Source organism: Bos indicus x Bos taurus, chromosome 1, assembly GCF_003369695.1.
Source record: "Bos indicus x Bos taurus breed Angus x Brahman F1 hybrid chromosome 1, Bos_hybrid_MaternalHap_v2.0, whole genome shotgun sequence".
NCBI lineage: Eukaryota > Metazoa > Chordata > Mammalia > Artiodactyla > Bovidae > Bos > Bos indicus x Bos taurus.
In genome coordinates, this window is record NC_040076.1 from 138,109,676 (window position 1) to 138,133,831 (window position 24,156).

The 24,156-nt window shown below is 38.5% G+C and overlaps 1 protein-coding gene across 14 annotated transcripts in view; it reads right to left on the reverse strand.

Annotated features, from left to right (window-relative positions):
• The window catches only part of NEK11 (NIMA related kinase 11), a 273,343-nt gene that overhangs the window by 170,801 nt on the left and 78,386 nt on the right, over nt 1-24,156 (reverse strand). For all 14 annotated transcript variants that reach the window (XM_027546332.1, XM_027546343.1, XM_027546323.1 and 11 more), the window contains 2 exons: nt 19,033-19,097; nt 17,934-18,060 (listed from right to left, as the gene is read on the reverse strand). In XM_027546332.1, the coding sequence (XP_027402133.1) occupies nt 17,934-18,060; nt 19,033-19,097 (192 nt within the window). The remainder of the gene's footprint in view (nt 1-17,933; nt 18,061-19,032; nt 19,098-24,156) is intronic.

Sequence of the window (24,156 nt, forward strand, 5' to 3'; positions counted from 1 at the left end):
CTACTTAAATACATGTTTATTAAAAAAAAAAAAAGGAAAAACTGAAAGAAGAAAGCACAAAATGCAAGTTTGAATGAACACCTTTTGTCAGAGGAGAGCAAACAATCCAACAGGAATATGCCTATACAGAGTAGGGACTCAATAAATATTTGATAAAGGTAGTAAGGAATCTTTGAATTAACCTCTTTGAAGGAAAAATAAAATGCAGATAAAAACTGTCTTCCTAAGGCAGTTCAGTTAGTGTTATATATGCAAAATGAAATTTAAATTTATTAGCCTAGCCTTCCCTCTAATGTGTGCCCAAGAATTTTGAAAAGGAAGCTGATATCTTTATTAGTTTTCTAAATAGAATCCATTTGCAAATAGGGTGGGAGAGTGGTTGCCTGCAGCTCATATTAATGTGCATAAATTCTCCCTTCAGGAATATGAAACAGAATATTAAGGTTCTAGATCAGTCCAACAGTAATTTGTAATAACTATGCAAATCACTCATCTCTAAACCAGTAGAAAAATATTTTAAATAATCTACATCATTAAGAAAACTAAGGGGAAATTTCTGCCTGAACTTAGTGTTAGGAAAGAATTTTTCTCCTGAATAATGGGTTAATTTTACCTTCTGGGTATTTTTAATTATATAACTAGCCAGGTCTCCCTTTTCTTATTAGTTGTTTGAAAGATCAGAAATAAATTTGCCACTGACCTTGTGTACCTGTGTTTTATGTAACTTCAAACATAAAAGGCAAAGTATATTATCAATATATACATACATACATGAATACTGTCTTTTTAACCATTTTGTGGGTGTTCAACAAAATGTGCATTTGTAAGAAAATCCTGGATGCATACATTGAAAATGTTTCTGTTCCAGTAAATAATAACACTAAAAATTTTTAAATGATTGGTACTTTACATATTACAAAGCGCTTTCATACAGATCTCAACAGAGCCTCATAATTTCCCAGTGAAATAGAGCCAATAACATATTTTCCCCCTTTTTGACATGATGAAACTGGCTCAGGGAAGTTAAATGATTTGGTTTAAGTTAAACTGACTCTTGAGTTAAGTACTTTTCTTTTCAAATCTGAGACTATTCCCATTATAGAACACTAGAAATAAGAGGCGGAGAAGGCAATGGCACCCCACTTCAGTACTTTTGCCTGCCTGGAGGAGCCTGGTGGGCTGCAGTCCATGGGGTCACTAAGAGTCGGACACGAATGAGCAACTTCACTTTCACTTTTCACTTTCATGCACTGGAGAAGGAAATGGCAACCCACTCCAGTGTTCTTGCCTGGAGAATCCCAGGGACGGGGGAGCCTGGTGGGCTGCTGTCTATGGGGTCGCACAGAGTCGGACACGACTGAAGTGACTTAGCAGCAGTATTAGCAGCAGAGTTACCACCAGAAGAATGGTAAAACAATGTATAACTGACAAGTGTAAAACTAACCAGTTACTAGAGGGAAAAAAATCAAACAATAAAAATTAAATTAAAACCAAAAAAGCAAGAAAGGACAAAAGAACATAAAACAAGTGAGATGTGAAGATTAAAAAGAAGACAAACTGTCATTAAGCATTTCAACATGATTATGGATATCAAAAAGGTCAAAAGACACTACAAACTACCAGAATTAACAATTGAATTTAGCAAGGTTGTTGGATACAAAGGTCATTTCTATAAGCCTGAGATAAATTTTAAAACAAAATTTTAAATGTCCTTTACATTAACATCACAAAATGTCAAATATGTAGGAATAAATTAAACACAACATGTGCAAGACGCTTCACTATAGCCTTAGTACTCTGCTGAGAGAAATTTAAAAAAAAAAAAAAGGAGGGATAAATTCACACTCTTGGATTGGGACATTCAATATTCTGAAGATATCAATTTTCCCCAGAATATCTATAGATCTAATGCAATATAAATCCAAATCCTAGCAGACTTTTTTGTAGCTGACTCTAAAGTTTACATGGAATTACAAAAGGAAAAGGGTAGCCAAGGCAACTGAAGATGAATAAGTTTGGAGGTTCTGTATTACCAAACAGCAAGATTATTATGAAGTTACATTTCTTATGAAAGTATGATACTGGCGAGGAAGAAAAAAATATAGCAGTGGAACAAAATACAGATCAAACCAGATCTGCACATAGTCAACTAGTTGACTAATGCAAAGATAAACTGCACTGTGGTAGAGAGAAAGATGATCTTTTTAATGAATTATGCTAGGACAGTTGAACATCCATATGGAAAATATTACATACAAATGCCTCTCTCACATCATATTCAAGCACAAAAACCAATTAAACGTGGGTCTAAATGAAAATAGAGTCATAAAAGAGAAAACAGGTAAACATCTGCCTGATCTTGGTGTAAGTAAAGATTTTTTTAAGTAAAATGCAAAAAGCATGAACAATAAAGTTAGGGACTGATAAATGGACTTCATTAAAATTATAAACATCTATTCACAAAGTCAAATCTGGGTTTCATGAAGACATAATTCTACCTGAGTCATACTTGACGAATGTATTGGGGTTATAAAAAGATGAGGAACTATCTGGCTAGATAGACCATGGAACAATTAGATTTAGAGGACAACTCGGTAATCAATTTTGATGCAAAACTACTCCTTTTTTTTGGAAATCCTCTCAGCTACACTGAATGCATGCTGCTTTCCATTTACCTATTTTATTTTGAGCTACTGATATTGGCTGTGCTGCAGCACACGGAGACTTCGGGATAGCATATTCAAAAGCAGAGACATTACTTTGCCAACAAAGGTCCGTCTAGTCAAGGCTATGGTTTTTCCTGTGGTCATGTATGGATGTGAGAGTTGGACTGTGAAGAAGGCTGAGCGCCGAAGAATTGATGCTTTTGAACTGTGGTATTGGAGAGGACTCTTGAGAGTCCCTTGGACTGCAAGGAGATCCAACCAGTCCATTCTGAAAGAGATCAGCCCTGGGATTTCTTTGGAAGGAATGATGCTAAAGCGGAAACTCCAGTACTTTGGCCACCTCATGAGAAGAGTTGACTCATTGGAAAAGACTCTGATGCTGGGAGGGATTGGGGGCAGGAGGAGAAGGGGACGACAGAGGATGAGATGGCTGGATGGCATCACTGACTCGATGGACATGAGTTTGGGTGAACTTCGGGAGTTGGTGATGGACAGGGAGGCCTGGCCTGCTGTGATTCATGAGGTCGCAAAGAGTCGGACACGACTGAGCTACTGAACTGAACTGAACTGAACTTGTGGAAAGGGATCTGCTATGGTCCCAGTGCACCTATCTGGGACGGGAGCCAGTAAATGAAATATGAGACAATATGATCGTAGAAACTTTGATGACATTTGGGGCAAAAGATTTTTTGATTATCCTGTACCAGTTTTACAATCCATCTACTATGTATACTTTGTATTCTAATGACTATACATATATGTAGCTATATGTCTATGTTTTAATTTTCTCCAGTTTACAACCAGGCATATCTACATGGGAATAATTACATTATCTCAAACTCATCACTTCTATCCTTTCTGAAAGCTTTTCTCTTATTTGACTCCCAGGTCTTAAATATGGCAATGCAACAGCAGGGAAGGGTCAGGGGCCAGGAGATGAGTTGAAAAAAACAAGAGATATATTTTACTTAGAAGTCTGCAACTTGCATTCCTTCCCCCACCCCCACCCCCTGCAAAATACAGCCAACTGTGAAGAAGTAAACAAATACATCCCTGAGGGGGTGAATGTGGCAGTGAAAAGGAAGACTGGGATCAGGTGTATGAAGCAAATTATACCTGAATTCCATAAACTTGCCATCTGTCCAAATCGACCAGAACTGCCCAGAGGATTTCTGAAGCACAGATTGATAATGAATTGCAAATGTAACTCTGACTTTGTCTTGTCTCAAGATGAATAAATTTTACTCTTTGAAATTTGCCCTGATTCTGCAGAGAAGAGCCTACCCCACAGTGGTGCATGACTTTAGTGATGGAAATTTTACTGATCTTCTAGATAATATGTTTACTTGGTATAAGCAAGGACTACCCTAACATATCCATCTGGAAAAGAGTATATATAATTTAAGCAGCTGAATAAGTAGAGTAATAGAAATTGAATACAAGTATAGCAGGTTTTGCTTTAATATGTTACCCTAAACAAGTCTTTAGTGTAGTAATGTTGAAAATCAACATAAACTCAGTCAATATGATGAATGTCTCTGGGGCTGCTTGAACAAATTTTAAGAAGTCTATATTAATAACTACTATCTATTAAGGGCCAATCATATCCCAGAATCTGTAGTGGTTCTTCCCAAGCTTTAATGTGCATACAAATCTCCCAGGGAATTTGTTAGAATGCTAGGTCTGAGTATTTGGGGAGAAATGGTGGTTACATTGGGAGCATAGTTTCCGTATCTTCCTTGAATCCTCATGTAAAACAGAGCAGCTAGATAGCAAAACTTAAAACCAGGGCCAACATTTTCAACAAAGTTAGGTGACAAAGTATCTCCTTGAGCCTCAAGGTACAAGTATATGGAGACAAGTCACAATTGCCACGTGACCTGCGTAATGTCAGCATCTGTGTGAGAAGCAGCAGAGTCAATGGAGTGAGTGACTGAGAGACAAAACAACAAAAGACCCTCAAAACAGTCAACAGGTACTCCCTGAAAAGCACAGGGGGCCAATCTAAGAACAGCAGCTAAAACTCATAGGGGTTCTGCCCAATCCAAAATCAGAGGGAATGCGAGAAACCCCAGGGTAAGGCCTAAAGGGACTGCAGCAGGAAGATCACAGGGCAGAGGGGAAACAAAAGGGAAAGATTTTTTGATCGTTAGCTGTTCTTGGGGTCATGGTCATAGACTCCACACAAACCATAAAGTCTGGGAAACAAACATGTGTAGCGTTCAAAGCTGGGTCGAGAAGTGGGTTGGCAACCATGATGAAAGCATCTTTCCAATGCCAACTGTTACTCAGCCCCTCGCTGCACAGAGGCTGCTTGTGGCAGCAGCATGCCTTGCTCATGTGACATAAGAGACTTCACATGTTGGAATCTAAAGAAGGGTACAAATGAACTTATTTACAAGACAGAAATAAAGTTACAGATGTAGAAAACAAACTTACAGTTACCAGAGGGTAAGGGGAGGAGGGGTAAATTGGAATTGGGGGAATGACATACACATGCTACTATATATAAAACAGATAATAAAAAGAACCTGCTGTATAACACCGGAAACTCTGCCCAATGCTCTGTAATGACCCATATGGGAGAAGAATCTAAAAAAGAGTAGGTATATGTATATGTACAACCTAGACAGTGTATTAAAAAGCAGAAACATCACTTTGCTGACAAAAGTCCATCTAGTCAAAGCTATGGTTTTTCCAGTGGTCAAGTATGGATGTGAGAGTTGGACCATAAAGAAGGCTAAGCACCGAAGAATTGATTCTTTTGAATTGTGGTGCTGGAGTAGACTCTTGAGAGTCCCTTGGACTTCAAGGAGATCAAACCAGTCAACACTAAAGGAAATCAACCCTGAGTATTCATTGGAAGAACTGATGCTGAAGCTGAAGTTCTAATACCTTGGTCACCTGATGTGAAGAGCTGACCCATTGGAAAAGACCCTGATGCTAGGAAAGATTGAAGGCAAAAGGAGAAGGCGGCGGCAGAGGATGATATGGTTAGATAGCATCACTGACTCTATGGACATGAATCTGAGCAAATTCCGGGAGATGGTGAAGGACAGAGGAGCCTGGCATGCTACAGTCCATGGGGTCTCTAAGAATCAGATATGACTTAGCAACTGAACAACAACGACAAAAATAAATGATTCACTTTGCTGTACACAAGAAACTAACATAACATTGTAAATCAACCACACTCCAATAAAATTCTTTTTTTTAAAAAGATACTTTACACTTTGAGCGAATGGTTGTGTTCCAATGGCTTTCATCATCTTTGACAGTCTCCAGAGGCTCTTTTAAGATGGCCTTAGCCTTAGGACTTCCTGGTGGTTCAGTGGTTAAGAATCTGCCTTGCAGTGCAGCAGGGATGCAGGTTCCATCCTTGGTTAGGGAACTCAAATTCCACATGTCACACAGCAAATAAATCTCGTGCCACAGCTACTGAGCTCTCCTGCCACAACTACAGAATAATCCATGCATAGAAATGAAAGATCTCGCATGCCCCTGCTCTTTCTCTGAGCACTAGACAGGCTCATTTCAGACCAGGACACAGCCTGGGTCCTGGACCTGTGACACTGGAGCAGGAGCAGAGCAGGCTTGCAACCTGGAACAGAGGCTCAGGCCACCTGTAGTTCTCTTGTAATGTGAAGAAGAAATACATTTTACAAGTACCTCAGAGATTTTTGGAGCTCTTTGTTATTTCAGCAAAACCAACTTGTACACCATCCCCTCATGTAACAGTCTTCAGCAGCTTCTCATCCCACAGAAAGTAAAATCCAAGGTCCTCACTATGGTCATTCACCACAGGAACCCTGACTGCCTCTTCAGCCACGTGGATTTATTGCACATCCCCTCCCCCCCGCCACACACACACTCACACACTCACACTTTGTCCTCAGCTAGCCGGAGGACACTGAGCAGAGCTTCCCTTTGGAAGGACTATACTTCCATGTCCTTATAGTGCTCTCAAGGGCTTTCAGGAGTCAGAGAAGGCCCAGGTCACTTGCAACTACTTTCAAATTCTCAGTATATTTTGAAAATGAAAAAACACCAAAATGGAGTTTGAAAAATTAGATTTTGAAAATTTTACATCTAATAAATTAACACTGCAGCCTACTTCCATGCAGGTCCACCCCTCTTCCCCCAGTGGACACCCCCCTCCTTCAGTCATGGGCACTGGATCTTTCTGCCTGAAAGGCATTTTGTCAGACTTTTCTCTATCCTTCTCATCCTAAGCAGCAGCATCCACTCTCTGAGACTGCAGCTGATGCTCTGCACACTCACCCTGGCTCACACCTTTTACATCAGAGCCTTGTGCATATGGCAGTTTATGTCTGCCAATCTTTTGAAGACAAAGTCTAGAACTTTCATGTTTATCTTGATCTTTCTTTCTTTTGGTGATTACCTCATGGGCAAGACAGAGTAAGGCTAAGGGAGCTGGACATCCTGGTAAACTGGCTTCTGGATGGCAAGGGAAGCCCTAACTTGAAGCATTTATTGGTTTCTGTGAGGTTCAGAAGAGATGTGGGTAGTGGAGTCTTGTGAGCTGGTCTGAGCTGGCTCCTGTACACCACTGAATTATGGGAGGGATGGCAAGATGGTGCTGGAGTGAGAAGGTGGTCCAAGGCTGGGGCGAGCAGGAGAAGAGGAGTCAGGAAGAATGGAGGGAGGGTCTGAGGCACACAGAGAAGCTGCCGATCCAGCTTCTCAGCCGAGGCCCAGGTTCTTGGGCTCCATCCATCAAACGCACCGGCAAGCAGTACCAGACTGCCGTGCTGCACGAGCCACTTCTCTTCAGTCACTTCTTAAACTTCTTAAATAAGGAAAATGAACGGTGTCGGCTTGTTATAATGGAGACCCTGACCAGGAGCTGACTCTCAACTCCGCTTTACTGTCCTCCTGACAAAGCCTATTCTAGTCATCACTAAAAATAATAAAGCACCTCATAACCTAGTGCCTTCAAACAATAATAGTAATTCTGCTCATGAATTTATTCTCTCAGAAATTGACAAAGACAGCTTGAATCTTCTTTCCACGGCATTTTCTGGGCAAGCTCAGTTGAGGTTGGAAGATCCATTTCCAAGTCACTCACATGACTGGCTGATAGGTGTTGGCCATCATTTAGAAGCTTGGCCAGGGCTAAAGGCCAGAGGTCTTGATTCCTTACACTAGACTTCCAGTGTGCTATGCACAGGCTTTCTCACAGCACAGCAGCTGAATTCCAAGAGCAAAGATCTCAAGAGAATCAGACAGAAACAGTGTCATCTTCTGTGACCCAGACTCAGAAGTCACATAGTATCAGTTCGTCCATAATTACAGTCAATAAATCCCTTTATTCACTTAGCAAATAAACAAGCAAATAACAAGCCCAGAGAAAGGGGAGTGAGAAGAGTTGATACAATATATTATCTAAAATATCCAGTTTTCCTGAAGAATTTCCTGTGTATCCACTTCCATCCCCTTTAGACTCTTGGTGGCAAGATCCGCCATAACACAGCAATGGGCAGAGATGTGTTCGGTGATTCTTATATGCCTTGCTGACAGGAGAAATTGTGCCTTGAATATTTTCCTGTAGCTTCCACTCATGTAGTCCTTGGCCAGCTCATACAAGCTAAGGTGCATGTTGATGCGTGGATTAAGAAACCGCAAGCAAGGGGAACCACTGATGTCTCTGAATTTTTTAGCCTAAGAATTTAAAGTTGTTGAACTAAATGGAAAACTCTGATATTTCCCTTGTTGTTTTTACAAATGAATTCCAGTCATTCTGAAGCATTTTTCAGGGTAGGCTATCGGAACCATTCCAACTTGTGTGTCAACAATCTTCTTGAAGTTGAGCTAGAACAGAAGTTTCATATCCATGTTGTAACTCATGTCCGTAAGAGTGACTGGTGTGAATCCTTGTATCTCATTGCTTTAATTCACACTTCTTGGTTTACTAGTAAATTGAACTTCTCTTCACCAAGTGGAGTTTTAAAGTCCTTTTCTGGCAACTTCCCATCCATCTCCTTTGTTGATTTTAGAAGGAGGAACTCCTTAGCTTTGCCGTTGTGCTATTGCTGTTGTCTCGGTAGTTCATTTGTAAGAATTTTTGGATCTGCTAGACTTTGACATTGCCTTATAGATATGTCTCAAAAACTTACAGTATGCTTCATCAGTTCAGTTCAGTTCAGTTCAGTCTCTCAGTCGTGTCTGACTCTTTGCGACCCCATGAATCGCAGCACGCCAGGCCTCCCTGTCCATCACCAACTCCCGGAGTTCACTCAGACTCACGTCCATCAAGTCAGTGATGCCATCCAGCCATCTCATCCTCTGTCGTCCCCTTCTCCTCCTGCCCCCAATCCCTCCCAGCATCAGAGTCTTTTCCAATGAGTCAACTCTTCTCATGAGGTGGCCAAAGTACTGGAGTTTCAGCTTTAGCATCATTCTTTCCAAAGATCATACATATTGTAATATATATCTGAAAGTTCTTTATTTCTCTCACTGAAGCTTAACTCCCCTCCTGTTATGTGTGGGCTGGACTTAGTGACTCTCTTCTAATAAATAGAGAATAGAAAGTAGAATAGAAATGGAAAAGCAATAACTTTATGGTGGAGAAAACTGGCAGACATCAATTAACCTAGTGACCAAAGCTGATGTCACCAGTATTAAGTCATGCTGACATCACACTTCTGATAAAACTGTGATGAGACAGACACATCACTTTTATGGTATTCTTACAAAAATTGGTTTTTCCCCCAAACCCCATTGAATCAAGAGAAAATACTGGCCAAATCCAAACTGAATAACTTTTTACAAAATACCTGACCAGTATTCTTCAAAACCATCAGGAGCAACAAGGACATGTCTGATAAACTTAAAACTTTGATAAACTTAGGAAATGACTGAGTGCAGTGTGGAATCTTCAGACATCAGTGAAAAAATGACTTACATTCAAATGAAGTTTAGTTGATAGTAATGTATCAGTGATAATTTCTTAGTATTGATAAATGTACAATGATTATATAAGATAACACTGTGTATATGTGTGTGATCAGTCATGTCTGACTCTTTGCAACCCCATGGACGGTATCCCGCTACACTCCTCTGTCCATGGAATGTTCCAGGCAAGAATACTAGAGTGGGTTGCCATTTCCTTCTGCAGGGGATCTTCCTGACCCAGGACTGAACCCACGTCTCTTGCATCTCCTGTATTGGCAGGCGGATTCTTTACCACCGTACTACCTGAGAAGCCCCAAGATAACACCAGAAAATACAAATTTTAGAATTTTTGTTCTATTATGTGAAAAATACCATCGAAATTTTGATAGCAATTGCACTGTATCTGTAGATTGCTTTGAGTAGGATGGACATTTTAAAAATATTATTTTTTTCCAACCCATGAGCACAAAATATCCTTCTATTTGTTTCTCTTCAACTTCTTTCATTAACATCATAGTTCTCAGTGTACAGGTCTTTCACTCCTTGGTTAATAAAAGTGTGGGCATCTTTGTCTTGTTCTTGATTGTAAAGGAAAATCTTTCAGCTTTCCATGATTGTGTATGAACATGATGTTAGCTATGGGCCTGTCATATAAGCCCTTTATTATGTTGAAGTATGGTCCCTCTATACTCATTGTGTTGAGTGATTTTATTAGAAATGAATGTTGAATTTTGTCAAGTGTATTTTTCTGCATCTACTGAGATGATCATATGATTTTTATCCTTATTTTGGAAATGCAGTGTTTCACATTGACTGATTTGTGGATGTTGAACTATTCTTGCAATCCTAGAATAAATCCCAGTTGATCATGAATAAAAATAAATTAAAAAATTAAAATGTCCAGTTTTCACAAGTTATGAAACATGCAAATAAATAGGAAAAAATGATCCATATAGGAGAAAAACAGCATGCAAGATGAACTACCCAACAGAGCCCAGATGTCAGACTTAACACACAAGGATTTCCAAGTATCCATTTCAAATATGTTCAATGAACTAAAGGAAACAGTATTTAAAGGAATAAAGTATGATAAAATGTCATACAAAATGGAGATTATCAGTTCAGTTCAGTCGCTCAGTCACGTCCAACTCTTGGCGACCCCACGGGCCACCGCACGCCAGGCTTCCTTGTCCATCATCAACTCCCAGGCCTTGCTAAAACTCAGGTCCATTGAGTCAGTGATGCCATCCAACTATCTCATCCTCTGTCATCCTCTTCTTCTCCTGCCTTCCATCTTTCCCTGCATCAGGGAATTTTCTAATAAGTTGGTTCTTTGCATCAGGTGGCCAAAGTATTGGAGCTTCAGCTTCAGCATCAGTCCTTCCAATGAATATTCAGGACTGATTTCCTTTAGGACTGACTGGTTGGGTCTCCTTGAAGTCCAAGGTACTCTCAAGAGTCTTATCCAACACTATAGTTCAAAAGCATCAGTTCTTTGGCACTCAGCTTTCTTTATGGTCCAACTATTACATGCATATATGATTACTGGAAAAACCTTAGCTTTGACTAGACAGGCCTTTGTCGGCAGAGTAATGTCTCTGCTTGTTAATATGCTGTCTAGATTAGTCACAGGTCTTCTTCCAAGGAGCAAGTGTCTTTTAATTTCATGGCTGCAGTCACCATCTGCCATGATTTTGGAGACCAAAAAAATAAAGTCTCCCACTGTTGCCACTCTTTCCCCAATCTATTTGCCATGAAGTGATGGGACCAGAGGCCATGACTTCATTTTCTGAGTGTTGAGTTTTAAGCCAGCTTTTTCACTCTCCTCTTACATCAAGAGGCTCTTTAGTTCTTCCTTCTTCCATAAAGGTGGTGTCATTTGCATATCTGAGGTTATTGGTATTTCTCCTGGCAATCTTGATTCTAGCTTGTGCTTCATCCAGCTTGGCATTTTTTTTAATTTAATTTTATTTTTAAACTTTACATAATTGTATTAGTTTTGCCAAATACCAAAATGAATCCGCCACAGGTATACATGTGTTCCCCATCCTGAACCCTCCTCCCTCCTCCCTCCCCATACCATCCCTCTGGGTCGTCCCAGTGCACTAGCCCCAAGCATCCAGTATCGTGCATCGAACCTGGACTGGCATCTCGTTTCTTACATGATATTTTACATGTTTCAATGTCATTCTCCCAAATCTTCCCACCCTCTCCCTCTTCCACAGAGTCCATAAGACTGTTCTATACATCAGTGTCTCTTTTGCTGTCTCGTACACAGGGTTATTGTTACCATCTTTCTAAATTCCATATATATGCGTTATTATACTTTATTGGTGTTTTTCCTTCTGGCTTACTTCACTCTGTATAATAGGCTCCAGTTTCATCCACCTCATTAGAACTGATTCAAATGTTTTCTTTTTAATGGCTGAGTAATACTCCATTGTGTATATGTACCACAGCTTTCTTATCCACTCATCTGCTGATGGACATCTAGGTTGCTTCTATGTCCTGGCTATTATAAACAGTGCTGCGATGAACACTGGGGTACACGTGTCTCTTTCAATTCTGGTTTCCTCAGTGTGTATGCCCAGCAGTGGGATTGCTGGATCATAAGGCAGTTCTATTTCCAGTTTTTTAAGGAATCTCCACACTGTTCTCCACAGTGGCTGTACTAGTTTGCATTCCCACCAACAGTGTAAGAGGGTTCCCTTTTCTCCACACCCTCCCCAGCATTTATTATTTGTAGACTTTTGGATCGCAGCCATTCTGACTGGTGTGAAATGGTACCTCATAGTGGTTTTGATTTGCATTTCTCTGATAATGAGTGATGTTGAGCATCTTTTCATGTGTTTGTTAGCCCTCTGTATGTCTTCTTTGGAGAAATGTCTATTTAGTTCTTTGGCCCATCCACGCACATATGGACACCTTATCTTTGACAAAGGAGGCAAGAATATACAATGGATTAAAGACAATCTCTTTAACAAGTGGTGCTGGGAAATCTGGTCAACCACTTGTAAAAGAATGAAACTAGAACACTTTCTAACACCATACACAAAAATAAACTCAAAATGGATTAAAGATCTAAACGTAAGACCAGAAACTATAAAACTCCTAGAGGAGAACATAGGCAAAACAATCTCTGACGTACATCACAGCAGGATCCTCTATGACCCACCTCCCAGAATATTGGAAATAAAAGCAAAAATAAACAAATGGGACCTAATTAACCTTAAAAGCTTCTGCACATCAAAGGAAACTATTAGCAAGGTGAAAAGACAGCCTTCAGAATGGGAGAAAATAATAGCAAATGAAGCAACGGACAAACAACTAATCTCAAAAATATACAAGCAACTCCTACAGCTCAACTCCAGAAAAATAAATGACCCAATCAAAAAATGGGCCAAAGAACTAAACAGCCTGGCATTTTGCATAGTGTAATCTGCATAGAAATTAAATTTAAAAGGTGACAATATACAGCCTCGATGTACTCCTTTCCTGATTTGGAACCAGTCCGTGTTTCAAGTCCAGTTCTAACTGTTGCTTCCTGACCTGCATACAGATTTCTCAAGAGGCAGGTAAGGTGGTCTGGTATTCCCATTTTTGAATAATTTTCCACAGTTCATTGTGATCTATACAATCAAAGGCTTTGGGAAGTCAATAAAGCAGAAATAGATGATTTTCTAGAACTCTTTTGCTTTTTTAATGATCCAGCGGATGTTGGCAATTTGATCTCTCATTCCTCTGCCTTTTCTAAATCCAGCTTGAACATTTGGAAGTTCTCAGTTCATGTACTGTTGAAGCCTGGCTTGGAGAATTTTGAGCATTACTTTGCTAACATGTAAAGCAAGTTCAATTGTGTGGTAGTTTGGACATTCTTTGGCATTGCCTTTCTTTGGGATTGGAATTAAAACTGACCTTTTCTAGTCCTGTGGCCATTGCTGAGTTTTCCAAATTTGCTGGCATAATGAGTGCAGCACTTTCACAGCATCATCTTTTAGGATTTGAAATAGCTCAACTGGAATTCCATCACCTCTACTACCTTTGTTCGCAGTGATGCTTTAAGGCCCACTTGACTTCCCACTCCAGGATGTCTGATGCTAAATAAGTGATCACACCATCATGGTTATCTGGGTCATGAAGATCTTTTCTATATAGTTCTTCTGTGTGTTCTTGCCACCTCTTAATGTCTTCTGCTTCTGGTAGGTCCATCCAATTTCTGCCCTTTATTGTTCCCATTTTTGCATGAAATGTTCCCTTGGTATCTCTAATTTTCTTGAAGAGATCTCTAGTTTTTCCCATTCTACTGTTTTCCTCTATTTCTTTTTTAATTTATTTATTTATTTTTTGGGAGGCTAGTTACTTTACAATATTGCATTGGTTTTGTCATACATTGACATGAATCTGCCATGGGTGTACATGTGTTCTCCATCCTGAACCCCCCCCACCTCCCTCCCTATCCCATCCCTCTGGGTCCTCTATTTCTTTGCATTGATCACCTCAGAAGGCTTTCTTATCTCTCCTTGCTATTCTTTGGAACTTTACATTCAGATGGGCATATCTTTCCTTTCTCCTTTGCCTTTAGCTTCTCTTCTTTTCTCAGCTATTTGTAAGGCCTCCTCAGACAACCATTTTGCCTTTTTGCATTTCTTTTTCTGGGGATTATCTTGATCATTGCCTCTTGTACAAAGTCACGAGTCTCTGTCCACAGTTCTTTAGGCATTCTGTCCACCAAATCTAATCCCTTGAATCTATTTGTCACTTCCACTGTAAAATCATCAGGGATTTGATGTAGGTCATACCTGAAAGGGTGACAATATACAGCCTTGACATACTCTTTTTCCTATTTGGAACCAGTCTGTTGTTCCATGTTCAGTTCTAACTGTTGCTTCCTGACCTACACATAGGTTTCTCAAGAGGCAGGTCAGGTGGTCTGGTATTCCCATCTCTTTCAGAATTTTTCACAGTTTATTGTGATCCACACAGTCAAAGGCTTTGGCATAGTCAATAAAGCAGAAACAGATGTTTTTCTGGAACTCTCTTGCTTTTTCCATGATCCAGCAGATGTTGGCAATTTGATCTCTGGTTCCTCTGCCTTTTCTAAAACCAGCTTGAACATCTGGAAGTTCACAGTTCACGTACTGCTAAAGACTGGCTTGGAGAATTTTGAGCATTACTTTACTAGTGTGTGAAATTAGTGCAATTGTGCGGTAGTTTGAGCATTCTTCGGCATTGCCTTTCTTTGGGATTGGAATGAAAACTGACCTTTTCCAGTCCTGTGGCCACTGCTGAGTTTTCCAAATTTGCTGGCATATTGAGTGCAGCACTTTCACAGCATCATCTTTCAGGATTTGGAATAGCTCAACTGGAATTCCATCACCTCCACTAGCTATGTTCGTAGTGATGCTTTCTAAGGCCCACTTGACTTCACATTCCAGGATGTCTGGCTCTAGGTGAGTGATCATACCATCATGATTATCTTGGTCATGAGGATCTTTTTTGTACAGTTCTTCTGTGCATTCTTGCCACCTCTTCTTAATATCTTCTGCTTCTGTTAGGTCCACACCATTTCTGTCCTTTATCTGCTTAATTATAGCACCCTTGTTTCTCCTACAAAAACAACCATTCTAACAGCTTCCCTGGTGACTCAGCAGTAAAGAATTTGCCTGCAATGCAGGAGATGTGTGTTCAATCCTGGGTCAGGAAGATCTCCTGCAAAAGGAAATGTCAGCCCATTCCAGTATTCTTGCCTGGAAAATCCCATGGACAGAGAGGCCTAATGGGCTATATAGTCCATGGGGGTTGCAAGAGTTGGACACAATTTAGCAACTAAACTGCTACCACTATCCACAGTTTAAACCAATTTAAAGAGCTAGTCTAGGAACTCAACTCATATATATTTTTCCTGTGGGGGAAAAATCTTCAGCAATAGCTTATACAAATCAGTCATGTTCAAAGTACTGCCCTCAGTGAACCTAATTATAAATAACTGTTCATAAACTTTCGTAACCTCACTTTTAAGAAAGAGACTTCCTGTACTTGATGGCTGTAAATAAATGAATCCCAAAAGGTTTAGGCAGATTGTAAAAGAAGGATAGTGTTACATATGGGCAAACATTAACAAATGAAAATAATAGCATTATAGTAATAACAATTCTTTAAGCATTATAAATAAATATGTACAGTCATTAGCGCTGAATCTAAACACCTGTTAATTATTCATAAGTGTTTCCAATCCTAACAAAATATCCCACAGTAAACAGAGGCTACAAACTGAGATTCAGTGGAAAAATTCTCAACCTCATTCAATCTAAATTTTCTAGGAGTGTCTCCCAAAGATTACTCATCACACTTATACATCCTTCACTATAATTTATAATTCTCTGTTATTCTTTCCACTTTAGGTTTAGCAATAGACATTTCATTACTAGATAAGCCCATTTGATTCAGATACAACCAAGGTAATCAATAAATTCATAATATGGTGGTTATCCTTAGCTAGAATTTGCTGAGTAGTTAGTAATCTTTGCAAGGAGAGCTGACCTTCTCCTACATTTCTATATTTGGGAGGTGTTAGCTTCTTAAAGTTTTGCCTGAGTCAGATATCATTTTTGTAAGATTGCTAAGATATTATAGCAATACTGTCTGATATTCCTATGATTCTTTATACAACATGAGGAGCAGTTTTTTTCGAAAAAAGTTTAATGGAGTCACAACTGAGACAAAAGTGGGTTCCATAGCCTCGGTTTTCTAGTGACATCCATCTGATTTGGCAAGCAAATATAGATTCTTGTCGCAAGGAATCAAAAATTACATACAGTTTTCCTGCTATAAGTAATTCTAAAGACTTAAATAATGAGCTGCATAAAACAAATCTATTCTCCACTCAAATGACATGATGTAATATCTTCCTGAGATACCATGTAACTATAATCATGAATAAATTTTATATTTGTCTATTTTTAACTGACCATAATAATAATAAATGTGAAGAGAAATTTAGATATGTATCTTGAATTCATTCCAAAGCTCAATATTGATTTTTCTTTAACTGGAGAAAATTACATCAAAAAGAGCAAGAAAATTTCTCCTGAGGAACAGGAATCCTATCACCTTTGATTTTACACCCTAAGGGCTATTACACAGTCATGGGCAAAGAGATGTACAATAAAGCAAAATTTTAAAAAATTCATTCATAACATATCTTTGTGGGTTTTTATCTGGTTTTGGTTTTTGGAGGGAATCAGGGAAGGAGGTGATTGAGGAAAGATAATAGGTGAATCGGGAAAGACCACCAGGGCAGAAAACAGTTAACAATGAAAAAAAAAAAAAAAAAACACTGAAGAACCTAGAAATGCATAATCTCAAGAGTGACTAAAAGGGCAGGATGGATGGGGATCTGCCCTAGGTAGATCTAACTGTAACAGTGTTCTCTCCCATTTGGGAGAGATAAGAACAAAAAAGGAGTAATAACCCTGATGAAAACCCCAACACATAATCCCTATTGTGCTTACTTTTCCCTACCAGAGAAAAGGTAACTTTCTACTTTATCTTCTTTAGAAGAATGAAGTAGGCACAATCTTTAACACTGCTGATAGCTCTGAACTACTTTAGTTGATTTGCATACAATGATTATTTACTTAATTAACAAGCTCTCAGCTAAATTGTCCTTTCAACCCTTAACAAGTTGAAAATTATATAAGATTCCTCTTCAAAGGAAAGGAAATTTTCCCAAATAGGATCTATTGCTAACAACAGAATACAATTTTCCACTTGGTTTCTTGTACTGAGATTTAATCTGGTTCCATGATGAGGAAGGAGAAATTCTTTTGGAACAGAGCTCAAAGAAATCTCAGATGTAGCTATCACTGAAAACCCAGAATTTTTAAAATTTAAGTATCCTTAAAGCTAATACTTTTAGTAAATATTCTTAAAGGCAATAAGAAGACAAAAAATAAAAGAAAGCTACATATTCCCCACAGAGGTGGAAGTTAACCTTAAAAAAAATAAATAAAGCAGAGTGATTAGAATTACAAATGCTTTATGTAATAGGCTAGCAGAAATGTATCAAAAGTTAATGTTTATGATACATCAGGAACTTTCCCTTGTGGTTCAAGAAGAAAAAATCTAAGTCAACCAGTTAATCTATGAATAAAGAGAATTTTTGAAATCAATTTAATGAATATATCACATTTCCAACCTAAAAGATCTTCTTTACACTATTCACAGAATAGCTAACATTTAAAACGGACAAATGAGTGGATGTAGTTAAGTAAATGAGCCTAAAAACAAAATGCACTGTATCTCAAGGTAGCAAAATGAATAAGGCGCCTGGAATGGCCCATGCCCACTCACCAGATATCCGACTTTGTGTCGTAGCCTTGATGTTTCAGAGCCTCCGGGCTCATATAATGGGGAGTTCCAGTTAAAGTGGTGGCTAGATCACAGGATCCCATTAGGAGTCGAGAAACTCCAAAATCCCCTTGAAATAATAATTAACTTCTATGAATACTTAAAACATGAAAACCAGTACTGTACTGGAAATTAACAACAGTGTGTCTAATTTGACAATTTTAATACACAATTATTCATACCATGTTGAAGAAAAAGTTATACATTTTAAATTATATAATATTGGTGAAAAGCTTTAAAAATAAAAGCCTTGTAGGAGAAAGAAGAGTTTGATGATAGGAAAGTGAATTATGTAAGCTAAAACTGCTTTTTTTTCCTGGTATTAGGGAAAACCAACAACTTGAAACAAAAAGATATTTCAAGTCTGAGTAACAACAAACAGAATGATTCTGGAAGCACTGAATATATGATCTGCAATTTTATCTGAGTGAGGGGGGAATTTGTTCTTCATTTACAATAAAGAAAATTTAAATAAAAAACCTGAGACTTTTCAAGAACATGACTATAAAAACTTGAATCCACCAGTTTCAGTATAATTGCTTAATTTGTCTATGGTTTTATGTCTTCCCCTCTAAGAACATCTTACGTGAAGATCAAACAATTCTGTAACTGTTAGGAGTATAGATACAGTTCTAAAGGAGAACTCGCTATATCAACACTTTAATAATCTGTGATAACTCCTAATTGCTTATGATAAAATAAATGTGGGAGTAGGAAAACTATAGTAATCAAACTAGTAAAACAAGTCTAATCATTTGTTAATGGTTAGTGCTTGGCATGGAATAGGAACTCAAAAGACATTTGTTGGATCTACTAATAAATAGCAAATGTTTTATACCTCAGTTTCTATCAGATAATCAGAAACAATTGGTCTTTTTGCTGTTGTTGTTGTTGGGCACAACCAATAAAGCACAAAAATTTAAGAAGTTTGAATAAACCAATGATTATTCTACTACTTTTAGTTACTTTATATTTTAATTTGATAGATAATAATAAAATCTAGAATGCACTCTTTCATGGCATACATATTTTAAAATCTTACCAATTTTAAGTTTATTATTTTTCAGAAATATATTCTTTGATTTCAAATCTCGATGAAGTATCTTCCTACAGAAGGAATAAAAGGATATTCAAATTAATGCAAATATAAAATTTTAAAATCCAAATATAAGTAACATATATGAATGAATGTGAAGTAATTCACACATAAATATACATTCCCCAGAGATATATCTTTCAATGTTTGAAAGCTTCAAAGCCACAACATTGTTTAATCTCACTGAGAAAATCAGTTTCAAAACAGATACAGGGAAACATGTAGCTGAAAGAAGTGTGATGTACTTCCAACTATTTCAATAGGCCAGATTTTATCATGCTTTTATACCCAGTTCACAGAGCAGTTATCACAAAGCTTTACAATCTATTATATACCATATATAATGTATTACATGGTATATATGCATAATATATATATTAAATATTATAATCCAATTGTTCACATTTTATATACACGTGGGAAAAATGTTGATGATGGTATTTAATAATAGATAACATTTAAGTAAACAAGAAATGTAAATTATGTCAGTGAAAATTTCATTTCTGAAATTACGAAAACTAGACAACTAGAAAACCTTTGTCTAAAAAAACACCTAAAAATGCTGAGTAAAGTATATGAGTGTCTTCATATATAAACAGCTGAGTCCACAAGAAAATGAGGCAAATCCTTGGGGATTAAGCAGAAATAAAACTGAAAATCAGAGGGAGCAATAGGTGCTAATTTCTTAGCAGCCCAAGGAACTCAGAACCCACAGAAGCCAAGACCTTGAGCCCATGTAATGTGGAGAGTTGGAACTAATAGAAACGTATAAAGTCAGAATCCCATATATGGTCCATATCTTAAGAGAAAATATAATTCAAGAAACACTCATTCACAAGTAAACAAAATCATAAGCTTATCTCTACAGATCTGAACTTTGAGAGGAGGAAAAAAAATATCTCCCTTCATATTTTTTAACCATGTGTCTGCTCACTTACATTTGGAATTCAAATATGCTCTATGGCTCTATGGCTTTAGGACATCCCAACCCAAGAAATTAACATAAAAGTTGGTTCTCTGCTGTTAATAATCTCCTAGGGCATCTGGCAGAAGCAAATGCAAACTGAGTCAGCAGATAATATATAATAAAATTAAACCCCTGAGAAATTTCAGATAACTTAATAGGATACAAACTATAAAATGAATGTATTTCAAATGATTAAAACTAAAGAATAGAAAACATGAAACAGAAACAGAATACTATCCAAAAAAAGAGATGATGCTGATTTGAAAAACAACCAAATAGAATATCTAGGCAGAAAATGTGATCATGACATAAAAACTCAAGACTGAGACCTCAGCTTTCAACTGTGATGGGATTCCCTGTTGGCTCAGATGGTAAAGCGTCTGCTTGCAATGTGGGAGACTGGGGTTCGATCTCTGGGTCAGGAAGGTCCCCTGGAGAAGGAAATGGCAACCCACTCCAGTACTCTTGCCTGGAAGATCCCATGGATGGAGAAGCCTAGCAGGCTACAGTTCATGAGGTCGCAAAGAGTCAGACACGACTGAGCAACTAACACACTTTCAACTGTGATGAAGTAAGTTTATACCACACTAAATCACCCACCTTCAACAGTTGTACAGAGGACACTGTAAAATTTAAACAATGTAAAGTGTGAGTAAGTTTTTTAAAACAACTCTCTGAAGATATCAGAGATCAGTCAAGGTGAACAAAGGTAGGCAGCACTTGAGGGCCCAGAACCTAAAACAAGGGAGATACATGGAGGTGAGCACTTCCCACAGCATTTTCCTCTGGGGCACGGGCAGAAGCAGAGTGTTGTGGCCAGAGCTTGCAACAGTTTCACTGGGTTTGGAAAACAAAATCCTAGAGCTACAAAGGCAGCCAGGACTCAAGGAGTACATTCTCCAGAGAAAACGGAACAAAAGAAAAGTAAGTCTGACATTCTGAATGGGTTTTAACCTAAGGCACTTGCTGAATCCTAAGAAGCTCAGGGGCAAGACATTTAGGAGAAAGTAGCTGCTAAGAGGCAGAGCTTTCAGCAGATTCACAAAGCTGAAGAGGGGTCTAGGTAAACAACTAAAGTCTTCAGCTGAATACCCTGAATACTGGAAATAAAAGCAAACGAAACAGACCAGTCCTCAGAAACCTAGCCTTAAATATCTCAGTCCTAAATGTATTAAGGTGATCTGCAACTACTATCAGCCAGAAAAAAAATCATATCCTCTTGAGAGGAACATAATATCACCCAACATGTCTGCACTATTTTACATATATTGATTGTCCAGTATTCCCTCAAAAATGACCAGATAAGCCAAGAGACAAGACCAAACCAAAAACAAACAACAACAAAAAGAAACAAATCCATATGTGATCCACCTATTGGAATTGTTGGACATGGATTTTAAAGTAACTATGATATGTTCAAGTAAATAAATGACACAATGACAGAACTAGATTCTATAAAGAGTTGAATGTCAATTTTAAGACTGAAACAAATATAATTACCAAAATTAAGAATTCAGTACATATGTACGAAAAAAGATAAGAAATAGCAAAAAAGATTTAGAAACTGGAATAATGGTTAGTGAAAAATGCAGTTCAAGTATTGAAAAGGTGATCATGCAACCACCTCCAAAGGACTTAGGCCAGCATGCCATGCCTTCCCAGGAGGGCTGCTGTCAGTGTCCCTGACCCCGCAGCAGGCCACTGTTGACCCACGCCTCTGCCAGAGACTCCAAAAACACTCACAGGAGAGGATGAGGGCACATCCTGCTACTACACCATCTTTGGAAAGGTGGAGATTTCTGACAAAATGTGGTCCCCTTGAGAAGGAAATGGCAAACCACTTCAGCCTTCTTTCCTTGAGAACCCTATGAACAGTATGAAAAGGCAAAAAGATATGAGACTGACAGGTGAACTTCCTAGGTCAGTAGATGTCCAATATGCTACTGGGGAAGAGCAAAGAAACAGCTACAGAAGGAATGAAGAGGCTGAACCAAAGAGGAAATGACACCCAGTTGTGGATGTATCTGGTGGTGAATGTAAAATCCCATGCTGTAAAGTACAATATTGCATAGGACTGGAATGTTAGGTCCATGAATCAACGTAAATTGGAAGTGGTCAATCAGGCCCAGTGTCAACCACCCCAAGAGTGAACGTGAGATATTAGCAATCAATGAACTAAAATGGATGGAAATATGCAAATTTAATTCACATGACCATTATATCTATTACTAAGATATAAGTAATAAGATCTACTATTAAGATATGTCTAAGGCAAGAATCCCTTAGACAAAATGGAGTAGCCCTCTTGTCAACAAAAAGAGCCTAAAATGTAGTACTTGGGTGCAGTCTCAAAAACAACAGAATGATCTTGGTTCATTGCCCAGGCAAACCATTCAGTGTCACAGTAATCCAAGATATGGCCCAGCCACTGAGGCCGAGAAGATGATGTTGAACGGTTCTATGAAAACCTACAAGACCTTCTAGAACTAACACCAAAAAAAAGAAGCCCTTTTCATCACAGGGGACTGGAATGCAACAGTGGGAAGTCAAGAAATAACTGGGGTAACAAGTTTGACCTTGGAGTAAAAAACAAAGCAGGGCAAAGGCTAACAGAGTTTTGCCAAGAGAATGCACTGGTCATAGCAAACACCCTCTTCCAACAACACAAGAGAAGACTACACATGGACATCACCAGATAATCAATACTGAAATCAGATTGATCATACTCTTTGCAGCCAAAGATGGAGAAGCTCTATACAGTCAGGAAAAAACAAGACCAGGAGCTGACTGTGGCTCAGATCATGAACTCTTTATTGCCAAACTCAGACTTAAATTGAAGAAAGTAAAACCACTAGGCCATTCAGGTATGACCTACAACAAACCCCTTATGATTAGATAGTGGAAGTGAGAAATGGATTCAAGGGATTAGATCTATAGACAGAGTGCCTGAAGAACTATGGGTGGAGGTTCATAACATTGTACAAGAGACAGTGATCAAAATCATCCCCAAGAAAAAAAGAACTGCAAAAAGGCAACATGGTTGTCTGAGGAAGCCTTACAAATAGTTGAGGAAAAGAAGAGAAGTGAAAAGCAAAGGAGAAAAGGAAAGAAATATCCAACTGAATGCAGAATTCCAAAGAACAGCAAGAAGAGATAAGAAAGCCTTCCAAAGTGAAAAATGTAAAGAAAGAGAAAAAAAAAAAAAAAAAACAGAATGGGAAAGACTAGAGATCTCTTCAAAAAATTAGGGATACCAAGGAAACATTTCATGCAAAGATGGGCACAATAAAGGACAGAAACAGCAAGGACCTAACAGAAGCAGAAGATACTAAGAAGAGGTGGCAAGAATACACAGAACTATACAAAAAAGGTCTTAATGACCCAGAAGACCATGATGGTGTGATCACTCACCTAGCATCAGACATCCTGGAGTGCAAAGTCAAGTGGGCCCCAGGAAGCATCACTATAGACAAAGCTAGTGGAGGTGATGGAATTCCAGTTGAGTTCTTTCAAATCCTAAAAGATGATGCTGTTTAAGTCCTGTACTCAATATGCTAGCATTTTTGGAAAACTCAGCAGTAGCCACAGAACTGGAAAAGGCCAGGTTTCCTTTCAATCTTAAAGAAAGGTAATGCCAAAAAATGTTCAAACCACAGCACAATTGCACTCATTTCACATGCTAGCAAGGTAAGGCTCAAAATCCTACAAGTTAGGCTTCAGCAGTACTTGAACAAAGAATTTCCAGATGCACAAGCTGAGTTTAGAAAAGGCAGAGGAACCAGAGACCAAATTGCCAACATCTAGTGGATCATAGAAAAAAGTAAGAGAATTCCAGAAAAACATCTACTGCTGCTGAATTGACTATGCTAAAGCCTTTGATGTGTGGCTCACAAAAAACTGTGGAAAATTCTTCAAGAACTGGGAATACCAGACTACATTACCTGCCTCTTGACAAATCTGTATGCAGCTCAAGAAGCAACAGTTAGAACCCAACATGGAACAATGGACTGGTTCCAAATTGGGAAAGGAGCACATCAAGGCTGTGTATTGTCATTCTGCCTATATAACTTCTAGGCAGAGTTCATCATGTGAAATGCTGGGCT